We start from the raw sequence: 27,058 nt of genomic DNA, 5'->3' as shown, positions 1-27,058 counted from the left end.
CATAGGCACCCTGACTGGTGTCCCTCAGTGAAGGGTCAGCTTCCACTCCCGGGGAAGGACCTGAGAGCCATGAGTGACCCCCTCCCTGCTCCCACCCCCAGGAGATGGGCCGCCACGATGACCTGTGGTCCCTCTTCTACATGCTTGTGGAGTTTGCAGTGGGTCAGCTACCTTGGAGGAAGATCAAGGACAAGGTGAGGGCAGTACAGCTGGGTCTGAGGGCAGGGAGGGGGTGTGGGGCAGCTGGGGCTCCATCTCCCAGTGCCCTCTTGTCTCCAGGAGCAGGTAGGGATGATCAAGGAGAAGTACGAGCACCGGATGCTGCTGAAGCACATGCCCTCCGAGTTCCACCTTTTCCTGGACCACATCGCCAGCCTTGACTATTTCACCAAGCCCGATTACCAGGTGGGAGCCTGCCTGCCTGCTCCTGCACCCCCGACGCCTCTCTATGGGTGACTGTCTCCAGCGCCACCCATCCTGCTGAGGCCCTGCGCCCCTGCCGGCTTGGCCCTGAGCACCTTCCCCGGTCTTCCAACCGCACGAAAGAAACTGTTCTGTGCTCTTGTAAACAGTAGTCACAGCTAAGATTTATCAAGAGCTCACCCTGTTCTCAGTACTTTTCCTGCATTAACTCATTTAAGCTTTAAAACAAGCCTTTGGTGATATTGCGTGTTCTTTATGTTATTATTCCAGCACTTAATAATTAATGAAGCCAAGTGCTTTCAAGGACTTTACACTGAAACGCTGCAGGAGGCCAAGTGGGATGATTATCCCCATTTCATAGATGAGGAAACTGAGGCCTGACAGCCTGGTTAGGAGCAGGGCAGGGCTCAGGCACATCTGACTCCAAGTCCAGTGCTCTTTCCAGGGCGCCATCACTACACCCCTATGGGACCCACTGATCAGAGAATGTTCTGCCCAGGATCCACTATGTGCCAGGCATGGCTACACACCACAGGGAGCACAGATAGTGTCAGGCACACAGTGGGCTCGCAGTGAAGGGGGTCGTGCTAGCAGAGAGAACCCTCTGGAGAGAGCTAAGTCAGAAGTGGAAAGGTCTGTGGGGCCGCCACCTCCTGAACCCAGGGACCCGGTTGTTGGCAGAGATTCCTTACTTGGGCAGTGAGAGGCCAAGCCCCCCAGGCCTAGCTCAGCGTCATGGGTTCCCCCAGACCACACAGCTTCGAGCACACCCTGTGCTGGGCCCTGGGCTGGCTGCTAGAAATGTAGAGGTGGCAGATAGGCCTGTGAACAATTCAAACTGCTGCTCTGTGCCCAATCGTGTGGGCGGGGGATTCAGGGAAGGCTCCAGAGTGGAGAGGACAGTGGGAAAGGCACTGCAGGCAGAGGAAGCAGCCTGTGCAGAGGCATCACCCCAGGTGGTGGGTTTGGGAAACTACTGCTGCTGCTTCCGCTGAGTTGGTGGAGATGGCAGAGGAGGCTGGGGATGGTAATCAGGGGACAGATCTCCAAGAGCTTGTGTCCAGCCAGTGGAGCTTAAGTCAAGATGATAATTTGCATGCTGATTTGCATACTTTGTGCATGTTTTCATTTAAAATCAATGTGCCCTTCTTTCAATACCCCCTTGTGGCCCATCCCTCTCCTGGAAGGCCCCTCTCTTCCCCCTGCAATCCCAGCAACTGCCCCCTCCTCCTGGCTAGCCCCTGGGTCACCTCTCTGTCCTCCCGCCACCCCCATCCCTGCAGTTGATCATGTCAGTGTTTGAGAACAGCATGAAGGAGCGGGGCATCGCCGAGAATGAGGCCTTTGACTGGGAGAAGGCGGGCAATGACGCCCTCCTGTCCACGAGCACCTCCACCCCGCCCCAGCAGAACACCCGGCAGACGGCAGCCATGTTTGGGTGAGTCTTGGGAGGGGTGACGGGGGGCAGACGACCCCTGCCCCGAGGTGTCACCTGAGAAGCCACCCTCTCCTCCTCTTCCTACCTGGACACACCTGGCTGTCTCTCCTGTTCTTGGTGCTCAAAAGCAGGGTTCTTGAATCCCAGGAAGTTCTGCCACATCTCTACCTTCAATCTGGGGATGGAGGGGGCACCCTTATTTGGAGTTCTTGACCTTACTGGGGAGCAGAGAGCCCTGAGTGAGAGTCCCCCAGCACCACAGTCTGTCTGTTTCTTGGTGGTCACACGCATCCATTCAGCGAACAGGTCTTGAGCCCTGGCACCAGGCCCTGTGGGGGCACAAGAAGAGATGTGCAGCCCCTGCCCTCCAAGCGCTCTCAGCTGAGTCTGGGATGTTTGTAATCGACGGGTCAACGATTTCAGATCTAACTGAAAAGTACAAAGATAGAGTGGCCCAGGGAGGGGCCAGAGTGAGAGGGCTCCCCACCCAGCCCCAGGGGTGAGCCAGGGGACACACTGCGGAGACTCCACAGGACTTGCCAGCACATGAGGTGCCGGGTCTGTAAAGACATTGGTCCAGGAACTCCAAAGTGATTCTTTATTTAGACCCATTTCCTAGTCTCAAGGAAGCCAGCCAGCGAAATGTAGTGGGGAGCTGGCAGGGCCGGAGAGCATCGAGATCTCCTACATAAACAGAGCCAGGTGGTGCCATACTTGCCCTTCAGCCCTCTGACCACCTGAGCCACCTGAGGGTGGTCTGGTTCCAGAGGGTTTGCGAGCCAGGGATGGAGATGGGCCTACGGATGCCCCGACCCTGCCGGACCTTGCCTGTGCCCACTCTCATGGGTGGCGGGTGGTCTCCAGGGCCTGTGCTAGAGGAGAGGGCACCCCTGCCAGCCTTGCCCATGGCCCCCTCCTGGCCTCCACAGGGTGGTCAACGTGACACCGGTGCCCGGCGACCTGCTCCGGGAAAACACCGAGGATGTGCTGCAGGGCGAGCACCTGAGTGACCAGGAGAACGCACCTCCAATCCTGCCGGGGCGGCCCCCCGAGGGGCCGGGCTCCAGCCCCCACCTCGTCCCTCACCCCGGGGGTCCTGAGGCTGAAGTCTGGGAGGAGACAGATGTCAACCGGAACAAACTCCGGATCAACATTGGCAAAGTAACTGCAGCTGCGGAGGGGGACGCGGGTGGCCTTCCCCCTCCCACCTTGCTCCCCACCCGTGGGCCCCTCTCCCCAGCCGCCTGCCTGCTCGCCCTGCCTGCCTGGCCCGGCCCCATCCCAGGATCACCGGCATCCCAGTGCTCGGACCTCCCTCTCTCTCCTTCACCCCAGAAAATCACCTGCCCACAGCTGCCCTGTCAGCCCCACTCATGGAGCTCCCCTGTCCTGCAGACCCCCTGTGTGGTGGAGGAGGAGCAGAGCCGAGTTGCGGGGGTCCCCAGCTCCCCGGTGCGCGCCCCCCCAGACTCACCGACAACCCCAGTCCGTTCTCTGCACTACCGGAGGGTCAACAGCCCTGAGTCGGAGAGGCTGTCCACGGTGGATGGGCGGGTGGAACTGCATGAGAGGAGGTGGGTCTGGAGCCAGGGGGATGGTCAGGGGCCCCTGGTCCCCTCCACCTTCACACGGCTGGTCTGGAGGAAAGTTCAGATTCCAGGCAGAGGTGGGGGGACCCTGGAAGCGTTAAGAGGGTTCTATTTGGGCCTGGGGTCAGACTCAGTTAGAGTCAGTGACCAGCCTGGAGAGGGGGTGGGGGATGCAGCGGGCCCAGCTCAGACCACGGAGGGGCGTGGGGCTGGAGGAAGGTGTAGGAGGAGGCGAGAGCTGAAATGGTAGGTGGGCGTGCTTCCAGAACCTCTTTCCCTGGGGACTAATTACAGATGCCTCAGAGCAGCTGGTGAGGCTCCCTTCAGCTCTGGGGGAGGGGCCTGGAGAAGGATTCGGGGAGTGCCTGAGGAGAAGACAGACCAAGTTTTGGGGGTCAGGCCTCAGGGATCTGAACGTCAGGGAGGGACCTGGTTGGTGGGTGGGAGTGTTGGAGAATTTAGAGTCAAGGTGAGCCTTTAGGATGGGGGATGAGAGGGTGGCTGGTTGACCTTGGGTGGCTGATGGCCGCTAGGGACCAGGGCCCCATCCTCACCTTAGATTTGATGGGTGGGACAACCTCGGGTGGGAGACATGACCCCACCTCCCTTGGCTCTGGGTGGGGCTTTACCTCACAGCAAGGCTGGGGCCTTCTCTGCACCAGGAAAGAGTTCTCTTCCTGGGGCCCAGCCCTGGGGTAGGAGGTCCCTGCCTCCTCATGCCCCACCTCAGCCGGGAACCCCTCTCTGGACTCTGCCTCGAACTGCACGCCACCTCTGGGATGGGCACAGTGCATCTCTGGGGTGTGGAGACGCCGAGTCAGGGCAGCCCTGTGCCAATCCCTGTGGTGACCCCAGGACAAAGAGACGCAGGCCCTGTCCCGAGGGAGCTGACAGCCCTCACACAACACTCATATCCACACACACTCCCACTCCCACACTCATACACTCACATCCACACTCACACACTCATACACACACACACTACACTCACACGCACACTTTCACGCTCACGTCCACACACTCACACACGCACACTTTCACACGCCCATCACACTCACACACTCCTACACACACACCCTCACCACACTCACACTCTCACAGGTTGAACTACCCGGGACAGAAGACCACATTTTCATCCATGGTCGCCCAGAGGGTCCAGGAAACAGGGAGAAGTGAGGAGGGGCAGTTTGGAAGGGATACGAGTGGAGAAGGGAGGTGGGAAATGCCCTGAGCAAAGACAGTCCTGAAGAGCACATTGGTCTGGCTCAGACTGAACCCTTGTTTCAGGGATGCTGGGGAGAGGAGAGGGCCGAGGAGAGATTTTCTGGAAGGTTCCGGATCTCAGGCAGGGCAAAAGGGTTTGGGGTGCTCTGGGGCACTTGGGAGCAGGAGAACATATGAAGCTGGTGGGATCAGGGGGTCCCACCTCCCTGCTTTCTTCAATTCCCACTCCCCCCACAATCCTCGGCCCCTCTCTTCCTCTGGCTTCCTCTCTCCTTCACATCCATTTAAACAAACCATGCTCTTGGGAAAGGAAGTGACATTAGCCACTTACATGGGAGTATGAATGTAAGACCTGGGTGACCTCCCTCCAAGGGTTTTATTTTAAGCCTTATGAACAAATTGATAAAAATGTTGTGCAGATTGGAGTTGGCAGGTCCCACATAGGCTGGGGTAGGAGGATGTTGAGAAAGCCCCACAGGAGGCTTTGATCTTGCACCCCTCCCCTCACAGGCTCGATGCGGGGGGGAGGATGGCAGTCCACCCCCTGTCCACAGCCTGAGTGTGAGTGAGGCCTCCGTGGTTCTCAGGGGGGCACCCTGGCATCTGGGAGAGGACAATTCTTCCTTGTATAGCATCCTACAACCAGGAATACCCTCACCTTGGGGCTGGTACTCCCCAGTTGAGAACCTCTGCAAGTAACGTGAGATTCACAGCACAGGTTAAGATAACGATGAAAGAGATGTCCCCAGGTAGGATCAGGGTCCCAGAAGCAAAAGTCAGAAGGGACCCAGCCCCTGCCTGGCAGAACTCGCAGTCTACTGGGGCGGGAGATTCGTAAACATACACGTGCTCCTCTCTGTGACGAGAGGGGACACAGGCAGCGCTGGGAAGGCAAACTAACCCCCATCGATGCAGGAGGGAACAGCTCCCTGCAGGAGGTGACATCGAGCTGGGGTGGACAGCAAAGGGTGGGAGGACAGGCTGTGTGTGGGGAGTGGCATTCGTAAAGGCACAGAGGTGTGAGCAATTTGGGGAAAAGCAAGTGAATTTGAGATGGGTCTGGCTAGGGGAAGGGGGAAGTGGGGCCTTTGGCTGGCCGTCAGGGGCCTTGAATGCCAAACTAAAGCATGTGGACTTTGTCCTGGGCTGGGAGTCACTGGAGTTTGTTGGAGGTGGTGAAACCCGCCAGGTAGGCTTGAAGGGTGGTGGTAAAAGAGGCTAGAAAACCATCAGCAAACTCGAGGGCCAGTTGGGTGTGTTTGCCCTGGGTGCAGCGGGAGAGAGCCCGCGTGGGGTGGGAGCCCTGGCTGGGCAAGCATCAAATTGCCTTTAGGAAGATCAGAAGATCCAGTTTCCTGGGGGTGGTTTGGAGGACAGTGTTCCTTGGGCACAAGAACCAGATTTTACTTTTTGCCTGTTTAGATTCCTGGAACACAGTACGCATTCAAAAATGTGTGTTGAATGAATGACTAAATGAATGAATGAGATCTTTGCAGGGACTGAGGTTGGAGGGTGGCAACCCAGGACGTGGCTGAGCCTGGCCCAGGGTGGGAGAAGTGCAGTGGTCAGGGGGTCTCAGGCATCAGGCTCCACCTTGCCACCTCCTTGGGGTCCTTGGGGGTCCAGAGAGGCCGGGCACTGAGCCCCACGTTGGGTGGCTTTGCAGGTCACGGATGGATCTGCCCGGCTCACCCTCGCGCCAGGCCTGTTCCTCGCAGCCGGCCCAGATGCTGTCAGTGGACACAGGCCATGCCGACCGGCAGGCTAGCGGCCGCATGGACGTGTCAGCCTCCGTGGAACAGGAGGCCCTGAGCAATGCCTTCCGCTCGGTGCCGCTGGCCGAGGAGGAGGACTTCGACAGCAAGGAGTGGGTCATCATTGACAAGGAGACAGAGCTGAAGGACTTCCCCCCGGGGGCTGAGCCTAGTACGTCGGGCACCACGGACGAGGAGCCCGAGGAGCTGCGGCCGCTGCCCGAGGAGGGCGAGGAGCGTCGGCGGCCAGGGCCGGACCCCGCCGTCCGGCCCCGGGCACGCGGCATGCACACGCTGGCCGAGGAGGACCTGCGGCTGATGCCGGCTCAGCCCCTGCCACCCCAGCTGAACCAGGCCGATGGCCGGTCAGAGACATCACAGCCCCCCACGCCCGGCAGCCCTTCCCACTCGCCCCTGCACTCTGGACCCCGCCCTCGACGGAGAGAGTCGGATCCCACGGGCCCGCAGAGGCAGGTAAGGTTGGGCTTGCACCCCACTCCCCACCCCCGGCGCCCACAGTCCTGGCACGTAGCCGGGAGTGCTCCCATGTGCTCCCTGGGGGCTGCCGACTAGCACCCAACTGTTGCAGCTCTGATGAAGGGAGACAGGCTTAAGGGTCTGAAACCAACCTTATGGGGGCAGCAAGACTTCCCAGAGGAAGTACCCTCCCAGGTCTGAGGTGAGTCTTGCATTCTGGGTGGTGTCAGCCAGGTGACAAAGCAGGAGAAAGACCTCCCAGGCCAAGGGGACAGGGTGTGCAAAGACCCAGAGGTGGCAATCAGAAAGCACTGATCTGCTTGCACTTTGCAGCACATGAGGCTGCGAGGTGGGTCCTGGGGCCCTGTCTGGGAGGGCCTTGTGGTTGGGGCTGGATTCTGAAGGCTTGGTGAGCCACCGCAGGCTTTTAAACAGGGGTGCGACATGATGACATTGGTACTTTTGAAGGATCCCTCTGGCTGCTGTGTGGAAAATGGATTGAAGGGGCACAAAACTGTCAGCAGGAAGGCCACATGGCAGGCACCAGCAGGAGAGTGCCCTGGTGGCTTGGACCGGGGGGGGGACTTTGGATTCGGGGCAAGGTGGATGGAGCCGAGAGGTGTTGGCTGAAGACTGAGGGAACTGTGACGGAGCAGAGGGGTTCTCCACTGATGCCGGTGTTCTGGGTGGGTGGCGGTGCCGTCACTGAGTGGTTTTAAAAGGAGTATCAACTCAGATTTGGATGCAATGACCTCGTGGTACCTGTGGGATGTCCACTGTGGAGGCATCAGTGCTCAGGAGAGCGATCTCGGCAGGAGATATGGATTTGGGGGTCTTGTAGTCCACAGGAGTGGATGATGTCACCCAAGAGGACACCCAAGAGGGTGGGGAGAGCCAAGGGTGAAGGCAGAGCTGGGAAACAGTCACACCTGGGAGGGGAGGGGTGAAAGGAAAGGGAGCCCTTGAAAAAGAGTGAGATGAAGGGGTCAGAGCGTGGAACACCTGGGGAGAGGGCTCCTGGAAGTCAGCGAAGGAGCTGCTGAAAGGGGGTCAGGGCAGCAGGGGATGTCCTGTGGTCAGGGCAGGCTCCATGCGGGGGGTGACCCCTGAGGACCAGGATGCTCAGACAGTGATGGGGAGAAAAGGAGCCAGGGCAGCAGGGACCCTAAACTGGGCACAGGGACGGGCATGTTGGGGGCCCTGGGTGGACCTGGTCAGGCTGCCATGGTACCTTCTTGTGTGGGAGGACTGGGGGACAAGGCAGGATGGGCAGGGAGGGGCCAGATGGTGGTTACATCATAAATGCCAGGGTGAGGGTCCGCAGCATGTCTCATGGTAGTTTGGTTATTTTCTTCTGGCAAACATGGGGTGTCAGAATAGGCAGAAGGCCACTGGCCTGGCCTGGCTTCCCTGTGTGGGGTAGAGGCTGACCTCTGATCCAGGAAGTGGCTCCAACACTCACCCTGGGTGCTGAATGGGGTCTGTGCTCCCTCAGAGGACTGGGGAGAGCCAAGGAGGTGATGCTAGAGGGCTCAGGGGCTGTGCCGCGTTCCACTGGACTGTCCCACGTCGGGGGCATGCACGCAGAAGGCTCTGGGAGATGCCAGGTGCAGGGCCGGGGCCAGTTCCGCTGTGTGCTCAGAATCGGGAGGTCTGGCCGGGAGATCGCAGGTGCTCTGGAGAAGGCAGCTCCAAGCAGGGCTGTCTTTAGGCCCCATCCCTGTGTGTAGAAGAGACAACCTCTGACCCAAGATCCTGAGGAGTGTTCGTCCTGGCCTTGCCCTGGACACTGGAAAATTGGGGGCTCGAAAATTGGGGGCTCAAAAAATGGGGACCATGAGCTTCCACCCAGAGAGGTCCTAGCCAGCCTGAGTTGGAGGCTCAGCTGGTGCAGGATGTGGGCAGCATGGCTGTGTTGCTGACCTGGACACTGTGCCCACCAGAACCAGCCCTGGGAAGCAGGAGAAGGAGCAAGATCTGTTTGGGCTCCCTTGCTCCCCTCTCATTCATTCATCACCTAGTCATTCCCTACTTACTGCGCATCTACTCTGTGCCGGGGACCGGAGGCATCAGAGATCAGACACACAATAGGTCGTGCTCTTGGGAGGTGCAGAGTGGAGGAAAGGAGACAGGTGGTGGTGGTGTGGGTGGAGAGAAAGCCCAGAATTAAAATCAGGAGGCCGAGTTCTGGACCTGGGCTCTTCCAGTCCCTTCCTGGTGACTGTAGGCCAAGTGGGTCTCAGAATCAGGGTGCTGAGCTATCTGGGAGGTTTTTCTCGCCTTCAGATGCACCCCCCTTGTCCTAGGAGTCAGCCTCACACTGGGGAATTCCAGCCAAGGGGGTGAGGAGAGATTTGGGGGAGCAGGCTCAGGCCTGTCGTACAGTCAGTCTTGGGCTCAGGTCCTGCTCGTGACAAGGGCGGGCATTGCCTGTCTCAGTGAGCGATGAGCTGATGAGTCGTGTGAGTCTGGAGGGGATGTTAGGTGTGTGCGGGCCTTGGTTTCCCCACACTGTACAGAGGGAGGTTGGTCAGCATTCCATGGCTGCCGTGTGTGCCATAGAATGTCAGTGTCAGCTTACCCAAGAGTGTACAGCGGTGTGTGGGCGTGTCCGTGTGTGTACACACGCATGTGGGTGCACGTCAGAGTGTCTGTGTAGAGCGCGTAGTGGGTCTGCGAGTGTGTGGAGATCCATGGAAGCCTAGAACGTCACAGATGGCAGGGTAATCATCACAGTGATAGTTCTAATGAGGATATAACAGCTGGCACTGCTCCCGAAATTCCACATTCTACACGTGTATTCCTCACAACAATACTGTGCAGAGGCCATCCCCATTTACAAGGTAAGGAAACTGAGGCTCAGAGTAGCTAAGTCTTTAGCCCAGGGTCACCAGCTGCTAAGTGGTAGAAGCAGGATCTGAATCCAGGCAGCTGGCTCCAGGGCTGTGCCCGGAGCCACACAGTCTGAGGCCTGTGTGTTTAAGAGAGGAGCAAACACGGGCCAGAGAGAGCAGATGACTTGTGCGGGATCGGAAAGAGCCTTTGTGGGGTGTGTGTGTGTGTTGCATGCACACATGTGTGTGCGCCTGCTGGCTGGACTGTGGCAGCAGGTGTGCCTGTGGGCGTGTCATTGTGGTGCAGTCTCTGTGTGTGTCTGGTTGTGAGCACATGGGGCAGGACATGTCTTGGAGTATTTTTTAGTACAGCAGGGTGAAGCTGACTCCTTCCTTCGCCAAGGGCAGGGGAAGAGGGAGGAATGGACTGGCACATGTTTTCCTTCTTTTGGTCTGGAAAGAGTCCTGAGCCCAGCCTGGGTGGGGGATCCAAAGCCGGCTGCACACTGGAATCACAGTTTGTGGAACTCCCCCCGTCCTGTAATGTAACTAGATTAGGCGGCTCAGGGCAGGGAGGAAGTCTCTATAGGGACCCCACCCTGCCGCCTTTCTGCAAGGAAGCCCCTCCTAGTCCCAGCTCCGTCTGCTTGGTGTCTGATGTGTGAACTTCCTCCTAACAGCTCCTAAGATAGGAGCACCTGCAACTCTGTCACCTACCCTCGTGGGGAGCCGGGACGAGGATAATGTGGAAGCAGGCAGTTTTAGAGCATCTATTGTTCTTTGGTGTGCAGAGCATGATACTTCAATTTTTTTCTTACACACACCTTGTTTTCTTCTCTCCGGAATTTACGGTGCAAATTAGAAGTGACCGGGAAAGCCAGGGCAGAGGAGAGAGCAGCGGACAGAGTGTGTGATTTGGGGGAGGCATGTTTACCCTCCTTCCCGGTTGTCTCTGGCTGATAACCCAGCGGGTCAACATTCCCTGAGTACATGGACATTTGTTTGGCAGCCCCTAGAGCATTTCCCTGCCACGTGTGCGAGGGGCTGGGGGACAAAGATGAATCGGAGCTTACAGTCAAGGGGGTGGGGTGGGGATGCAAAGGTGGAGACACGGTGTTTACAATCAAGGGACATAGGGAGATAACAGAGAACTTTCTTCTGCTAGGAACAGGGAGCCAGCCTGCCTGGGAAGCTGGGGTGGCCTCAGAGACATGACACTTCAGTGGGGCACTGAGGACAGGGAGGTGGCCACAAGAAGTACCTGGCCTTAAAGGGCAGGAGCATGCTGGGATTAAATCCCTCTGGCAGCTGACCAAACTCTGGCTGAGATGCTGAACTTGAGCCACCCGCATGTGCTGTGAGAGGGGCTGTGGGCAACTGTGGGTACCTTTGGCCCTCAGTATCCCCAGGTGGGCCTGGGACCCCTAACCCTCAGTGCAGACAGGACCGGTTCAGAAGGATCCTAGACTTGGCCACAAAGAAGCTGGAAGGGAAAGCAGAGTGAGGGCAAAGACGATCCTACAGAATATTCTGTCTCCTCGCCTTTCTGCTGGAGGTTCCATGCCGGGTCCCTGGACCCCCATTCAATGGCCTCAGGGGCCCCCTCCTCCTCAGCCCTCTAGCAGCTGGCCCAGCCAGTCCTCACTGGCCCCGCCTAAAGCTATGTAAACTGGCCTCAGTCCCAGGAAGAGCTAAGGGTCAGGATGGGAAATATCTGATGACAGCCAAGTCACCATTTCCATCCCCATAAGCCTGGGACACTGAGCCCCACTTTCCCTTTTCCCTCTGAGGGCACGAGGGCAGCAGGGCACAGGCGGGATTCTTCCCAACGGTGGCCAAGTGAGGCGGCCACACCCTGCCATGCGGCTCAACCTTGCAGAGGACAGGGAAAAAGCCACCTTGGAGAAATGATTTCAATCGACTCCTCCACCCCCCAGTCCTCTATCCCTTTCTTCATTCTCAAGAGTGATTTAAAGGGTAGTAAAACAGTTCACATGACACAGCATTTACACCATCGCCAGCACTGTTCTAAGGGCTTTGCATATTATAACATCTGATCCTTACAAAGGTCCTATGATGTGGGAACCATAGTTACCCCCATTTTACAGATGAGGAAGCTGAGGCATGAAGAAGTAAAGTAACTTGCTTGAGGTCACCCAGGTAGTAAGTGGTGGAGTTGGGATTCAAACATAAGTAGTCGGACCTCAGAGTCCTACCCTCTGCTACATTGCCACTGAGACCCTGATTGCCCCTGTCATGGGGGCAGGAGTGCCACCCCAGAGGGCTTGTAGCTGGTGTTCTCTAGACCTCATGAAGGGCATGGAGTCCAGCCGGGAAGACAGATGGTGCACAGATGCTAATACATTTTAGAGCGGCCTTCCTGGGGGGCAGGATTTCCCCAGCCCAGAGGGAACCCCGAGCTATGTAGAGCTAAGCCAGGAAGGCATCCCGGAGAAAGTGAGTGACCAAGGTCTCTGCAAGGAGACCATGGTGTGAGGAGGAGGCCGGGAAAGGGCATTGGAGGCCGGAGCCTAGATTGTGAGGCAGGAAAGTACTACAGTCTGCACCCCTCTGCACCCTGCTGGACCCTGCCGACCTGCCCGGGACGCCGGTGCCGCAGGGGCTGTCAGCGGTGGGGTGGCCCCCCGAGACGGAGCTGTCGAGTCTGTGCCTGACGCCTCTTTTCCCTCCACTCTCTTGGTCTCTTTCAGTTGGAGGAGGACAGACTCTCGGGGCACTCCCTCCCGCGGTACAGCCCCCTGCGACGACTGGCGTCCTCCGTTTTCTCCTCCTCCACGCTGGAGACCGAGCATTACCCTCACCCTGGCGGCGGCGGCTCCTCCGGTTCCCTCATTCAGCGCAGCCGCTCGGCGGAGAGCAGCCCCGTGCGGGCGCCCCACCGGCGCCACGCGCCCCTGGCCGCCGGCAACCACAGACTCGTGCCCTCGGTGCTCCGCATCTCGCGGTCACAGCTGCAGCAGGTGTGGGCCCGCTTCACGCACAAGACCTAGGCTGGGCCCCCCCCCTCCTGGAGGGGGCAGGTGGGGGGGGGGAGCAGGCAGAGACCGTGGTTCCTTCCCAGGACGCAATAATCACACACTCATACACCCTGTCCCTCTCCATCATGCAATACAGCCCCCTATAACGTTGGCCCAACGTACTGTAACGCCCCGCCCCTCACCCCCCATCATCTCCCTTTGCTTGGTGCCAGCCAAATGGTGCAGGGAGGGATGGGGCTGTTGGTGCAGTTTCTGGGACAGGACAGGGGCCCTGGGCTGGAGCCACCAGTGAGTCCAGAGTCCAGTGGAAACCAAGGTGTCAGGGAGAGGCATGCTGGGTCAGAGTCAGTCTGGAATGGGGCTTATTCTTTTTAATCTGTGATCTCTTGGCATAGTTGGGCCTGGTCCACCCTTGAGGGGAGTGCCAGGAGACTGGGTCCCTCTTGGTGTGCTGTGTGTCTGTCTATCCGCGTGGGGCAAGGCGTGTGGCCCTGTGTGTGAGACGGGGACCTGGCCAGCCAGATTTGGGGCTTGGTGGGAAAGTGCCTCTACACTCAGTGGTATGGGAGGAAGCAGCCCTGTGACCCAGTGAGCCCTTCCCATGCCATTATCACAGAGGACAGAGTCCTTGCCCTCCCACATCTCAACCCAGGAGGCCTGGAGCTCAATCCACTGTAGGCTGCCCCTCCCCCAAGGCATATGTGCCATCATCCACTGGTGGGATTGGTTGCCTGGCCCACCTCCTTAGGAGCTGAGCAAGTATGAACAGGGGCCTGGGATCTGCCTCTCAAAGCGAGCTGGAGCCTCGGGGTGAAAGGACCCCGTCTAGTAGCAGTGGCAGAGAGAGTGGTTGTAAAGGATGAGGTAGGACCTGTGAGCTCAGGACAAATTCCAGACACAGCAGTCCCACCACTGCCCCTCTCAGAGGGTGACTCCTTCCTGTGGGTGCTCAGCCAATCTTTTTGCCCCCCAGGGGTGGTGGTGAAGACAGAGCAACAGAGCACCTGGTAGGCTGATCAGATGGGGATCTGGAGATGGGTGGGGGATCAGGATGCCAGATTGCTTATGCTCTTTCTGCCTGTTTCTCAGCACCCAACCTGTCACTGCAGGGACCCCCAAGGTTCTCTTCCTTCGTTCCTGCCCATGTCAGCCAGCACCTCTGTTCCCCTGGGGAATGCGGCAGTGGTGAAGATGGCTCCAAGAAGGGCAGTACCTGTATAGGGAGGGAAGGAGGGGAGGAGGCTTGGTTTGCAAAATGTTTATTGCAGTAAGGTTGCGTCTGTGTGTGTGCTTGTGTGCATGTAGGTACACTTATGAGTATGAGTGTGCTTATGTATGAGCATTTGTGCATGTGGCAGGGTTGCCACGGATAGATGCTCAGGCTTTGCGCTGCCATTTACATAGACCCTAATGTGAATGGCATCCACTGAAGTTGCACAGTGCTGCAGTCCTGTGTGTGTGGGTGTGTATGAGTGTCCATGTGTGTGTGTGTTAGGGAGTCAGAAAGATGTTTGGCCGGTTCTTGGTAGTTTCCTATGTACCTACTATCATCCTGGCTCCTCTTTCTCCCTCCTTCCTCTCTTGATGTCTGCTTCACTCCCAACTCATCTCCCTTCAACTCCTGTCTCTGGTTGCGGTAGAGGCCTCAGGGCCCCTGCCCCAGCCTAGGGATGCCGTAGTGGGTGGGCAGTGCCCTGAGCCAAACTGTTCTCATGGGTGTCTCATCCATGTGAGATAAGCCTGCACCCACCACTCTCCTTTCTCCAAAATCTGTTTCTTTTTGAGGATATCTGGGCCAAGAGCACCCTCTCCATCTAGGAATGAAAGCCAGACTCGGGCCCACCCCCATGCTGACTGCTCATTTTTGAACCTCCTCAAGTCCAAGCCTCTGTTGCCCTCCGGGATGTTTTGTGCGGCTCTGCATCCTGCGGTGGCAGAAGGTAGAGGAGGGTCAGACTAGACCCTCAAGAAAAGAGGAAAAACACAAAGCACAAAGGTGAGGGGGTGGGATGGACAGTAGCCCTACTCCCCGCCTTCTGGCACTGCCCCCCTCTCTCCCTGCTACCCTCTGGCCCTCTTTCCATCCTCTCCAGCTAGTGGCAGGGGCTGAAACGAAGGGGAGTCTGTCCACCAGCCACTCTAAAAGTCAGCAGCAGTGGGGGAAGGGCCCCTGTTATCTGGGATTAGATGAAACCAAGCACTCTGTTATCCGGCATTTCCTTCCAGAGGGTTCCACTACCCGACCCTGAGCACAGCTCCCACTCAGTGACCAGCACCGTGAGGTACTCTAAGATCCCAAAGTGCCTTGTGACATATCAAAGATGATGGCACTAGCTTCAGCCTCGTTTTAGCATTAAACACATATTACTGTTTCCAAAGCTTTTGGAGGTGGGGAATCCTGTTTAGCAACCCCAAAGTGGCTGAATTTTCAAACACACACACACACACACACACACACACACACCCCAGAACTGATAACTGTGGGAGAGGGTGTGTCCTTCAAAGTAAGATCATGATTCAAAACATTTTGTTCTTTGGGGGACATCCTTTTACGTGTCCTCTGTAGTGGAGGAGATACTGTCTTATAAGCCATAAAGCTCTGAACTAACAGGAAGTGATCTTGATAATATTAAGATTATCTCAGGGCCCCTGCCCCAGCCTAGGGATGCCGTAGTGGGTGGGCAGTGCCCTGAGCCAAACTGTTCTCATGGGTGTCTCATCCATGCGAGCTAAGCCTGCACCCACCACTCTCCTTTCTCCAAAATCTGTTTCTTTTTGAGGATATCTGGGCCAAGAGCACCCTCTCCATCTAGGAATGATTACCTCTTGAGGGTAGTTTTGACTTTTGGAACATCTAAGGCCATTTGAAGCCACGTGTGTTGGAGCAAGTTCATGTGAAGCTCAGCAGAGCCCTGCATGGTTTGGAGTTGGGGTGCCTGTCTCTAAGTCCCAGGCTGGGTAGGGACCTGGAGTGTTGTCAGGCTCCTTTGGGTTTCCCAAAGAAGAGGTCAGAGTGTTTCAAGAAATGATACCCCACTTGGGGAAAGCACATAGCCTCCCCAAGGTCGTCTTTGAAAAGAAGCAGCACTCTTTGTTGTATTGGAAAATGATATTTTCATACTTTAAAGTCACACCCTGCATGTAGTGGTGGCTTCCAATTATTAATTAATTTATTTTATTTAACAGTCACTGGCACACAGAGCTTATTATGTGCCAGGCAGTGATCTAAGCACTTTACAAAAATAACTTGTTTAATCCTCATAATAGCCTAGGAAGTAGATCCCAGTATTGTCTGCATTAAATGGATTAATCAGAATATCTAATTTACAAAAGCATATTAAAAACCCCACCAATGCCGAATAACTGAGGTCTTGTTTGATGGGAGTTTTAAAGCGTTTTAGTCTGTGTATTGGTCTATTTACTATTTACTGTCCTTTCTGGTTGGCCCCTCCTCGCTCTATCTAGGAAGAAGGAAGTTGTCTATGAGTCAGACTCTCCTTCCTTCTCCATCCCAGAGTCCAGGTGGGGGTCACTCCAGAGTACTGGGGTTGGTTGAAATGGCTCCAGAGACCCCAACCTCTCAATCCCACATGGCCCCAAGCATCCCATAGCAGCTCTGGGGATTAGATGGGCAGAGTAAGAGTTCCGGTGAGAAAGCAGGTGCTCAAAACCCTGTCCTCAGTGGTATTGGTGGAATCCTTGGGGTCAGGCTCACAGGCAGGGCAGGTACTGGCATTGGTGACCACTGACCATGGAGATGTGATATGTCACCAACTCACATGTCAACAGGAGCCAAGCAGTGTCAGGGAGAGGGCACTTGTGGGGATTGTGGTAAACAGAGGGACCACCACCATCCTCAGCTCAGCCAATTGTTGCCAGTATCTTCCAATTTTTAAGTGAAATCTCACAATTTTTAATTAGTGGCCTCTAATTTTTTAAAAGCAACAACTTTTTAAAGAAAAATCACTGTGTGAGCTAAACAAAACCGGTTTACAGGCAGAGACCCTGAACTCAGTTTGAACCTCTCTGAGCCTGAGGACTCCCCCACTCCCCCAAATCTATCCAAGGCTGTAGCACTCAAATGGGGGCAGTGTTCTGCCCCAGGAACTCAAACTGGGTGGGCTTCTTAAGAGAAGGCAGTTCGTGGCCAGTGGGGCTGTGTGCTGTGTGTACATGTCAGTGAGCTCATGGTGTGTGTGCCTAAGTGTGTGTGTGGGCCGGTGGATTTGTTCATGGCAAGTGGGGTCCTCCTCAGAGGACCAGTATTTTCTCTGTGGGACAGGAACCTGAGTCAGTGAAAAATGCTCTAGTAAATTCTCAGTAATGAATAGACACCCCCTCACCCACTTAAGGCAGCTTGGGTCACAGCAATAACCATTCAACACTCACCCCCGCCGCTAGCATCCCGAACCCAGCAATCTCCTTTGCGTTTCCAGTTGTGGGGAAAAGGGGAATAGCCCTGCCCAGCACATGGGGGAATAGTGGAAATTCTGAGCCATGCTGGTACCTTAACCCTTGCTCCCCCAGCCAAGAGGGGCAGGCCCCTCCAATCCCAGGAAAAGCCAGGGTTCCTCTCTGTGGAGGGGCCCAGGACCCTCCTTTGCTATTTCTCTCCTCTGCCCTGCTTAGATCTCCTTTTCTGGGGAGGGGTGGTGCTGTCTGCCCAGGCAGTGGTTGGGGGGGCCTGGGCTACTGGGGTGGGCAGAAAGAGCTGTGGCAATGTGTCTATATTGGGTGGCCAGGGGAGGGGACCATGCTTAGGGAGGATATGGGGGCCCCTCGCTGTGGGAGCATAATGCTGTATCCCCTGCTGTCCTTGGGTTGATTTGGTACCTGAGGATGGAAGCATAGACCTCTAAGGAGGGCCCGAACACCACCCCACCCCACCCCAAACTCCACTGAGATTCCAACCCATAGGGCAGGAATCAGCCCACCCCCATGGGCAGTCCTTGGTAAAAAGGAGTGTGGCAAATCACTCTTCTTAAGTTGGGGGGCACGTCCCCAAAGTTTGCATTATTCCCGTTAGGGACAGAGGTGCCCCCTGGGACTGGTGGGGTCAGCCTCTGAAAATTTTAAAATATCCTTCTCCCTAAGGGAGAGGCTCCCAGCCTGAGGACCACATCCCTCAAATATCCCAAATGGTTTCTCACACCACCCAGTGGGCTTCCCAGCTTAGGGAGCCCCTGGGCTTGAATGGCCCCAGTCCCCCAAGTGAATAGTTAAGAAGCAGTGGGGGAAGAGGGTCAATGAAGCCCAAAGGACTATGGGAACCTTCCTAGACCTCCGCTTCCGCTTGGTTCCGCCGTGCATCCCACCACGTACCCTCCCTTCTACCTGCACAGGCTCTGAGGGTGGGGGGGCTGGGGTTCACCTTGCCACGACTAACAGGCCCCCCCACATCACACACACACACACACACCCACCCATAGCTGCAGGCACGCTTCATGCACTCTCGGGACAGCAAACTAGCGGCCCCCCGCCCAGGAGAGCACGAGGATCGTGTTTCCGGGCCCCTCTCGCAGGTTTATCACTGTATCGGGACCCCCATCTACCACATTCCACTTTGTCCCCGACCCCTGGACCCGCCCCCGCGGCCGTCGCACCACGAATGTACGTTCAGTCTTTTTAACTAGCTGCTAAGCGGCGTGATCAGGGTACCGCCAGGCCTCTGAGCCCCCGGCTCAAGACCCGCCCCTCACGTCGCCAGAGCTGCCCTCCCGGGCGCCCCGAAGTGTGCGACCCGAGGTGGTGTCAGCCTCTGCGCCCCGCCCCCGCCGAGCTGCCTGTTGCTAAAGTCCTCCCCCGGGTTATCGCCCACAGCCGCCCGCCGCCCCCGCCCCGCGCTGTGATTGTGTTAGCTTCCCCTCCACAGGCTCTCGGTCGCAGGGTCCCTGGCCCGGGGCGGGGCGGGGCTGGAGTGGTGGCTCGCCCCTCAGGGCTTCAGGGCAGGATGCTGACGAGGGCTGGGAGGGGAAGCTGGCCAATTCTCCGGGCTCGAAGAGCCCCTGTCGCCCACCCCTGATTCCAGTTACCTCACCACCTACAGAGCTGCCCCCTCCCCGCCCCAAATAACTGGCCTTGCAATTGGATGCCAAAGAGCCCAGAGTTGAGGGGGACCCAAGCTTTGAGCCTAGGTCTCAGAGCCACCCAACACCCCCTTTTGGCCCAAGCCCCTGCGTCCGTGTCTCCTGCCCCACCCCACTTACACCGAGGGCCCTGGGGGTCCCCAAACATGCCCCCACTTCCAGCTCTTCTCTCTTCCCACCCCCGAAAATAAAACTCAGGGACCAACATCTGCTTCCTTTGCACTTGCTCCGTCGACCCCTGCCCCCCCACTTGGAGGGGCTTCCGAGGGTGAGGAGGCGGGGTTCGGGGCCCTTGTGGCTGACAGTATTGAGCGAGGAGAGGGCTGGCCCCTGCCCCCTAAGAAGTGAGACTGGTGGGATGGGGGAAGCTCAGCCCTGGGGCCCACCTGAGCCCTTTCCCTCCAGGGACCCGAGGAGCCCCCTCCCATTGTTGGGAGACACTTCCTGATCGAGGTGGGGAGGGGAGCGAGGGATAGGAAGGGGGTTGGCGAGAGGACCTCCCTCCCGGAGGTCCCGAATTCCAGCCTGTTTATTCCTGGGCTTCCCCATCCCATCATAACCGCCCCCCCCATTTTGTACTGCAATAATACTGTATTATAAGCTTGCACTATTTCCCAACCCCGGCCAGCATAAGCATGCACGAAAAACTCGAAACCACACACACACACACACACACACACACACACACACACAGGAAGATGGGACGCTTTTTTTTTTTCTTTCTCTCTCTCTCCGCCGGGGTGCGTCCTCAGTGTACAGAGCGGCGTCGGGGGGCCCCGGGCCAGGGTAGAAGAGCATGCACTGAGACCCCGCCCCTAGACTGCGAGTACTGTACAAATCCAACACTTGAAACTGACACGCACACGCGCGGCGCCGCCGGGGAGGGGGGTGGGACACGGACACGCACCCCCGCGCACATGGCCACGCACAGGCGGGGGTGGGGGGCGCCCCGCCGTCACGCGTCGCTGTGCGAGGGATCTTGTGCCTTTTAAAGTCCCTGTATGTTAATGCAGACAATCCGGCGAGCTTGTGTACTACCAAATCCTGATTAAAGACGCCTTCCAGGAACCTGCACTTCGCCTGCTTTCTTTCACCCTCCTCCTTCCTAACCCACCATTCGATGCAGAACCAATTCTGGGGTCGCCGGGCTGGGCAGAGGGCAGGGTCTAGTCTTTTGCTGACTCAGAGATAGGGTGGGGGGCAAACTCCAGATCAATGGATCCAGCCCCACTCCTACCTCCGCTAAGACAGGCTAGATCGGGAGGGGACCGGAGGTTTCAGCCTAGTTGGACTTGAGCAACCCTCACGAGGCGGCTGGCTGTCTCCTTTCATCCGCAGGAGGGCTTTGGGGGTGGACTCTGGTCTTTGGGGCCGACTCCAAATCGCCAACTTGCTGGAGGGGGGATGCGGAGTAGGAAGGTGGGCGCACTAATCAGTTTCCTATGGATCAGACAATTGAGGCCAAGTGTGTGCTGGGGGTGGGAAGCCAGAATGCCAGAGAGCCCTGTGGGAGGGAAGGGCGCGGGAGCCTTCCCCCGCCCCCTGCTTTAATGGGGGGTCTGAAGTAGCCCTGGCTTGGGGGAGAATGGTCTGTTGAGGGGGATCAGTGAGAGAGTGGATTGTGCAGAGCCAAGGGAATGCAGGGATAGAATGTGGGTTGAGGGAGAACTAGGACAAGGAGAGGGGTGGGACACAAAGGAGAGGATCGCAGAGACTTTGGAGACTGCAGAGAGAGAGGGTGAAAGTGGAGGGGGGCTCACCCTCTCTCTGTCCCCCACCCCACCCCTGCAAGCCTGCAGCCACAGCACCAAAAGAGGAAGATACTTTTCTTGGGGCCTAAAGCAAGTGTGGGGGTAGAAGAAGGGCAAGCTACAGCTGCATTTCTTGACCCGCAGAGCATTTAGAATGTCCCCATGCTGTCAGATCCTTGCCCTGGGGCAGCCAGGGAGGGGTTGGGGACACTGAGATCTGGGGGTCAAGTATGTGAGGATCTGTAGAGACCTAGGGTAGGCAGCTGCCTTCCCAGGTCATCTTACCCCTTCTACCCAGATGACTGCCACAGGCCAGTGTGCCCGGGGTGGGTGGCACCCCTGGGTGTGGGGTGGAGGAGCAGAGGGAGGGCTCTTGGCTTGGCAGATGTGGTTCGAGAATAGAGACCCGGACAGACAGACGAAGAATCTGGGAAAGGCAGAGGTGGGCAGAGGAAGCTACCCTGTTGACTTCTCATCTCCAATTTTCAGTCTGGGAAATTATGGCAATTGTGGGGGGAGGGTCCCCTGGGGAGGAGGGGAGATGGGAGGTATGCGCTGGGCAGCTGCTGAGGGAGGAGATGGGGCACTGCTGTGAGAGGCACAAAGCCCTCCCCGCCCTGCAGTGAGGGAGGGGCGGGGTGTCAGAGTTCACACTCCTCTTGTCCGTCGGCAGCCCCCCTTCTTTGACCTTGGGACTGTGGGCTGATGTGCAGTGCACAATGTCTGGGACTGGCTAGGGTCCAGGCAAGAGTTGCTCAATGCACGCTGTGTGGGGATGGGGGTATGTGGAGTAACCTGTCTCCAGCATCAGTAGCAGAGAAGTCAAGGCTGAGGAGAGCCCAGTTTTGTTGGTGGCAGGGGCAGTTGGGAGTCTGGTTTGTCTACCTCTGTTCACTTTTCCGGCTGACTGGAGTAAACACGGGCTTGGGCTGAGTTCTGAAGCTGGTGAGGCCACATGCCGCTGCTCTGGGCTCAGCGGAGGCAGGGGGAGGGCTGAGGCTTTCATTCTCTCTGTCTCAGCTCCAAAGGCCTGCCTCTCCTCCTCCCACACTATTCACCCTCACCACATCTGCCTTTGGCCAAACTCCATCGGTTCACCAGGGAGCTTTGAAACAGATTTCTGGGCCTCATCTCTGACCTACAGAATCTAGGGAGTAGGACTCAGGGCTCTGTTTTTTTTAAAAAGCACCCCCAAGTAACGTTGTGCCAAGCATGCTGGAGTACCACAATAAGCAGACTGGAATCATAAAGGGCCACTGCCGTGGGAAGGGAGCAGGAAGGTGTGAGCTTCCCCAGAACCCGACTTCCGCTTGGTGACACCCAGCACTGTTTCTTCCCTCTGAGATAGACTGGGAGAGTGTCACTGCTGTCCCCCTCCCATGGTGTCCTCAGGTCTATAGGGCCAAGCTCACAGAGGCTATCCAGTGACCATTGGCTGGTTGAATGAGCACAGGATCACATGGGCGAATGGATGAATACTCATTGGGCACAGGCATCCAGGAGAGGCCAGAAAGGGTGTGGGAGGACTTCCCGCTCTCTGAGGAGGGAGGAACTTGAGCCCAGCCCTGGCCCTCCCCAACATGGAGCCAGATGGGGAGGGGCTTCGAAATAGAAAACCCAGCATGCCCAGGCCAGGGTGGGCTTGGCAGTGATCCTTAGGGCAAACCTGTCCCTACTCTGAGGTTCACAGCTCTGCTAAAGGGCAGAGGGTCCTGAGTTTCTCCACGTGGGAGGATGGGAGGCCAGTGAGGCAGTGGAAAGAATTCTGAGTTCTGGGCTACCCTGGGTGGTGTGCTTTGTGACTTGGGCATGTTGATGCTTCTCTCCAGGCCTCAGTTTCCCAGTCTGATATTATCAGTGATGCCTGATTTCCAGTTCTCATCCCTCATCCCTCCCATGTAATGGAAGGGGAGGGCTTTGAGATGAAAGGAGAGAGGGTTCCAGCTATGATCATCTAATGTGGGCACTGTGAGCAGAGGATCCATCCTATGGATGGGGCTTTTCCTGAGAGATCCAAGAACTGGCCAGATGGCAGGGGAAAAGGTGGTTCTAACAGGGATGTCCAAAGTGTCAGAGATGGGACAGGGAAAATAGGCAGAGGTTTTGCTGAGAAAGAATGGCTTGGTGGGGTTGAAGGATATCCCTGCTGGGTAGGATGTATCTAGTGCTGGGTGGGTGAGTTCTGAGCCAGACAGGATAAAAACATAATCAGAACACACCCCAGAGTGTGCTGGGGTCCCATCCGGTGTCTGATGCTATTTTGTCTTGCATCACTCCTCCCCACTCCATCAAGGCCTCACTGATGGTCTGATTGTGAGGAAGATTATGGCAGTTAAGGAAGGGAGAAGTCACAGCCTTGAGCAAATCTTGGCCTTGGGGATTCCTTCCCCTCCACCAGCCTTTGGGCTAACTGCACAGAGACCTCAGCTGGGAGAGCCCCTTCTTTCCCCAGCCCCCGCCCCCCGCCCACAGCTGTGGCATCCAGGAGTTTGTGGGGTTGAGGAAGGGATCAATGATCTTCAAACCAGAGTGAGCAGGGTGGGGAGGGAGTTAACATTTATCAATCAACTGCTATAAGCCAGACTCATTGCTAACATGACCTCATTTATGGTCACAGCCTTTGTGGAGAATGCATTATCCCCATTTAATTTCCTAATCTAAAGATTTCACACTCCATGAAAACAAGGACCAGATCTGTCTTGCTGACCCACAAATTCACAGCCTCTAACACAGCGGCCAAGACGATAGACATTCAAGGACTTCTTGAATGAATGAATGAATGAATGAAAAACCCTTAAGAGGCTCAGTGTTTATCAAGAAAGAGAGCCATGTAAACACATGCTTGTGAAATAGAGGGTGGAAGGTTCTGTAATGGAAGGATGTGGGAAAACAAGTAGAGTGATGAAGTCTGCTTGGTGGGGGGACAAGAAGCTTTTGGGGAAATGAGCTGTTTTAGCTGGGTCCTGGAGGAAGAACAGGAATTTGTCATGTCAATAGAGAGAGTGAGAGGAACCCTTGGGCAAAGGAAACTGCCTAGGGAAAGACCCAGAAGTGTGAGATGCATGAGGCATTTAGAGAACTGCTGGAACATAAGTGGGGGACCAGAGGGTGCTGCTCAAAGTGAGGTTGGAGCACAAGGTAGGAGTCAGATCATGGGGTGGGGTGGGGACAAGGTGGGGGGTGGGGATGCTCATGTGCCAAGCCAAAGATTGAAACTGTCTCCTGAGGACTGTGGGACCCACCATAGGTTTCTATAGGTTTGAATCTGTCTCCTGAGGACTGTGGGACCCACCATAGGTTTCTGCAGGTTTGAAGCAGAGACAAATGGGATCAGATTTAAGTTTCAGGAAGATCACTTGGGCAGCTGTAGGAAGAACGGATGGGCAATGCAGAATGGAAAAAACAGGTTGATGGCTGGGGAACCACCAGGCAGGACAGGGCTGTGCCCATGGGCATAGGGCAGCAGACACAGATGTTCAAGAGGAATGCCTGGCAGGACTTCCTGAGAGTCTGGATGGCACCTGAAGGTGTTGGAGCCCCTCCAGGGCTTCTGGTCTGCATGGGCTGTGTTTCGGAAAACAGAGGCCCTGTGTGTTCAAAAGGCTAACAAAGTGCTGGATACCATCAGTACCATCCCACCAGGAACAAAGCCATGTCAGCCCTAATGGGGCCTGGCGCATTGTGGGTGCCTGGGGATGTGTGTGATTGACAAGGGCGGAGCTAGAGAAGACACAGCAGCTGAGGCCCTGGTAAGATGGTCAGGCCTTTTGAGTCTGGAAGGAAGGGGGCTAAGGGGAGATGTGGCAAGAATCTAGAAAACCAAGGACATGCCATCACATTGCCAAGAACTCTGCACAAAGCTTCAAAGGGTAAAACTTAAATCAAGTGAAAAGAAACTGCCTTTCATAGGCTGGCTGTGAGTTTTTGGAGGAAGTGTGGACTCAAAACATACCTATAGAGGACTGGAAAATTCCTGGCTGACAGGCAGGTGGGAAGGGGGCTGGAGCTCCAGGGGCCCAGCCTGCACTTCAAGGGGTGGAGGACGGCCTGAACTTTGCCCTTGTCTGACAGGTTCTGGTGGCCCTGGTGGCCAGCTCCCTGGCTGCAGAGGAACTGTGCCCTGTGAGGAAGCAGTGAGGGCTGACCCAGACACTTGCTGCCTCTCTCTGGACCTGGTTTCCTACATGGTGGCTATGATGGCTTGCAGTTGTCATTTTCTTCTGTTGATTGAACTAGAGTTGCCTCTGGGTTTCAGGATAGACATAGGATACAGAAGAGTGGGGGTAAAAGGGAGACTGGTAGACAGAAAAGCCACCAGGATCAAGGCCTGGGGCCTCAGGGGACCTGGAGCATGAACACAGTTATTCATCAGAGATTTATTGAGCACTTACTAGGTGCCAGGGACCATTCTAAGCCCTGGGGACAGAGCAATGAGCAAAACAGCCCCAGCATGTGCTCTAGTGGAACTCACACTCTCATGGGCCTCCTAGCCTGGGAGTGCAGTCCGTCCTTCTCCGGCCCAGGATGGGGGAGTGACCTCAGTGGGTCCCTGTGTGTGCCCCTTGCAGGTATTCTCCGTGGCGCCCCCGTTTGAGGTGAATGGTCTCCCACGAGCCGTGCCCCTGAGCCTGCCCTACCAGGACTACAAGAAGGATCTCTCCGATTACCGCGAACGGGCTCGGCTGCTCAACAGGGCCCGGAGGGTGGACTTCTCGCACATGCTACTTGCCACCCCGCAGGTCCCGCTGGCTCCTGTTCAGCCTCAAACGAATGGGAAGGAGGAAGAGGAGGAGGAGGAGGAGGAGGAGGAGGAAGAGGAGGAGGAGGAGGAAGAAGAAGAAGAGGAAGAAGAAGAGGAGGAGGAAGAGGAGGAAGAAGAGGAGGAAGAAGAGGAGGAGGAGGCAGTGGTCCTGGGGGAGGTGCTGGGGCCACACAGTGGCTCCAGCAGTGAGGGCAGCGAGAGGAGCACGGACCGGAGCCAGGAGGGCGCCCCGTCCACGCTGCTGGCCGATGATCAGAAAGAGTCCAGGGGCCGAGCCTCCATGGCTGACGGGGACCTGGAGCCTGAGGAGGGCTCCAAAACGCTGGTGCTCGTCTCCCCTGGCGACATGAAGAAGTCGCCTGTCACTGCCGACCTGGCCCCCGACCCTGACCTGGGCACTCTGGCTGCCCTCACTCCTCAGCACGAACGGCCCCAGCCCACTGGCAGCCAGCTGGACGTGTCTGAGCCAGGCACCCTATCCTCCGTCCTCAAGTCTGAGCCCAAGCCCCCTGGGACCGGGACAGGGCTGGGGGCTGGGGCAGTGACCATAGGGGCAGGGGGAGTGGCAGTCACCTCCTCGCCCTTCACCAAAGTCGAGAGGACCTTTGTGCACATTGCAGAGAAAACCCACCTCAATGTCATGTCTTCCGGTGGACAAGCCTCCCGGTCTGAGGAGCTCAGCGCTGGGGGAGAGCTGGGCCTGGAGGTGCCCTCTGATGGAAGGGCTGAGGAGGAGGGGGCCTCTGTGTACCTGGAGAACGGCATTGCCATATCAGGGCTGGTGAGCTGTGTCCTGTCCACCCCCCCCGGGAGCAGCCCCTTGGAGGTGACCACAGACTCACTGCCCAACGGCCCAGCCCTTGCCGATGGGCCAGCCCCGGCGTCCCTGATGGAGCCAGGTCCCGAGAAACTGGCCACCATCTCCCCCAGTCGCCATGCCATGCCAGGCCCTCGCCCCAGGAGCCGAATCCCTGTCCTGCTGTCTGAGGAGGACACAGGCTCGGAGCCCTCAGGCTCACTGTCGGCCAAAGAGCGGTGGGGCAAGAGGGCCCGACCACAGCAGGACCTGGCGCGGCTGGTGATGGAGAAGAGGCAGGGCCGCCTGCTGTTGCGCCTGGCCTCTGGGGCCTCATCCTCTTCCAGTGAGGAGCAGCGCCGTGCCTCTGAGACGCTCTCAGGCACAGGCTCCGAGGAGGACACGCCTGCCTCTGAGCCCGCGGTGCCCAGGAAAGCCGGGCGGGCAGCTGCCACCCGGAGCCGGATCCCCCGCCCCATCAGCACCCGCATGCCCACGCCTGCCGCAGCCCAGCAGCCCCCTGACAGACCCCAAGGCGCGGCCCCAGCATCTGACACAGCCATCACCAGCAGGTGAGAAACTGCTGCTAGTCCTGGGGCAGGCAGAGGGTGACTACAGAAGGCTTCCACCAGCAGAGGCTTCCCTGGAGCCAAGTGCTATTGATAATTCAGGAAGGACCCTCAGCCACACCTCCTGTCCACCACCTCCCCAACTAAGTCTCTCTTCTGACTCAGCTCCCAGCCCTGTCACTGGGCTCAAGGAAGTGGCTGCAGTGAGTGTGTCTGGAGGGGTGCCAAGGAGGCCAGGCTTGGGAAAAGGCTGATGGGGGCCAGTGGGGTCCACACACAGCCTCTGGTGTGCCATGGGGCATTTGAGGCCAAAGGATAAAGGCCAGAATAGTTGGGAGAAAACATTATTCATATTA

General features: G+C 57.2%; 1 protein-coding gene across 1 annotated transcript in view; it reads left to right on the top strand.

Annotated features, from left to right (window-relative positions):
• Positions 1–27,058, top strand: part of TTBK1 (tau tubulin kinase 1) — a 35,356-nt gene that overhangs the window by 7,601 nt on the left and 697 nt on the right. Inside the window, exons 7-13 of the mRNA XM_061195044.1 lie at positions 102–194; positions 280–405; positions 1,707–1,861; positions 2,791–3,022; positions 3,257–3,435; positions 6,341–6,902; positions 25,144–26,705. Of these exons, the coding sequence (XP_061051027.1) occupies positions 102–194; positions 280–405; positions 1,707–1,861; positions 2,791–3,022; positions 3,257–3,435; positions 6,341–6,902; positions 25,144–26,705 (2,909 nt within the window). The remainder of the gene's footprint in view (positions 1–101; positions 195–279; positions 406–1,706; positions 1,862–2,790; positions 3,023–3,256; positions 3,436–6,340; positions 6,903–25,143; positions 26,706–27,058) is intronic.

This window comes from Eubalaena glacialis, chromosome 7, assembly GCF_028564815.1.
Source record: "Eubalaena glacialis isolate mEubGla1 chromosome 7, mEubGla1.1.hap2.+ XY, whole genome shotgun sequence".
NCBI lineage: Eukaryota > Metazoa > Chordata > Mammalia > Artiodactyla > Balaenidae > Eubalaena > Eubalaena glacialis.
The sequence above is the reverse complement of the archived record's forward strand: the minus strand, read 5'-3'. Positions and strand labels throughout refer to the sequence as shown.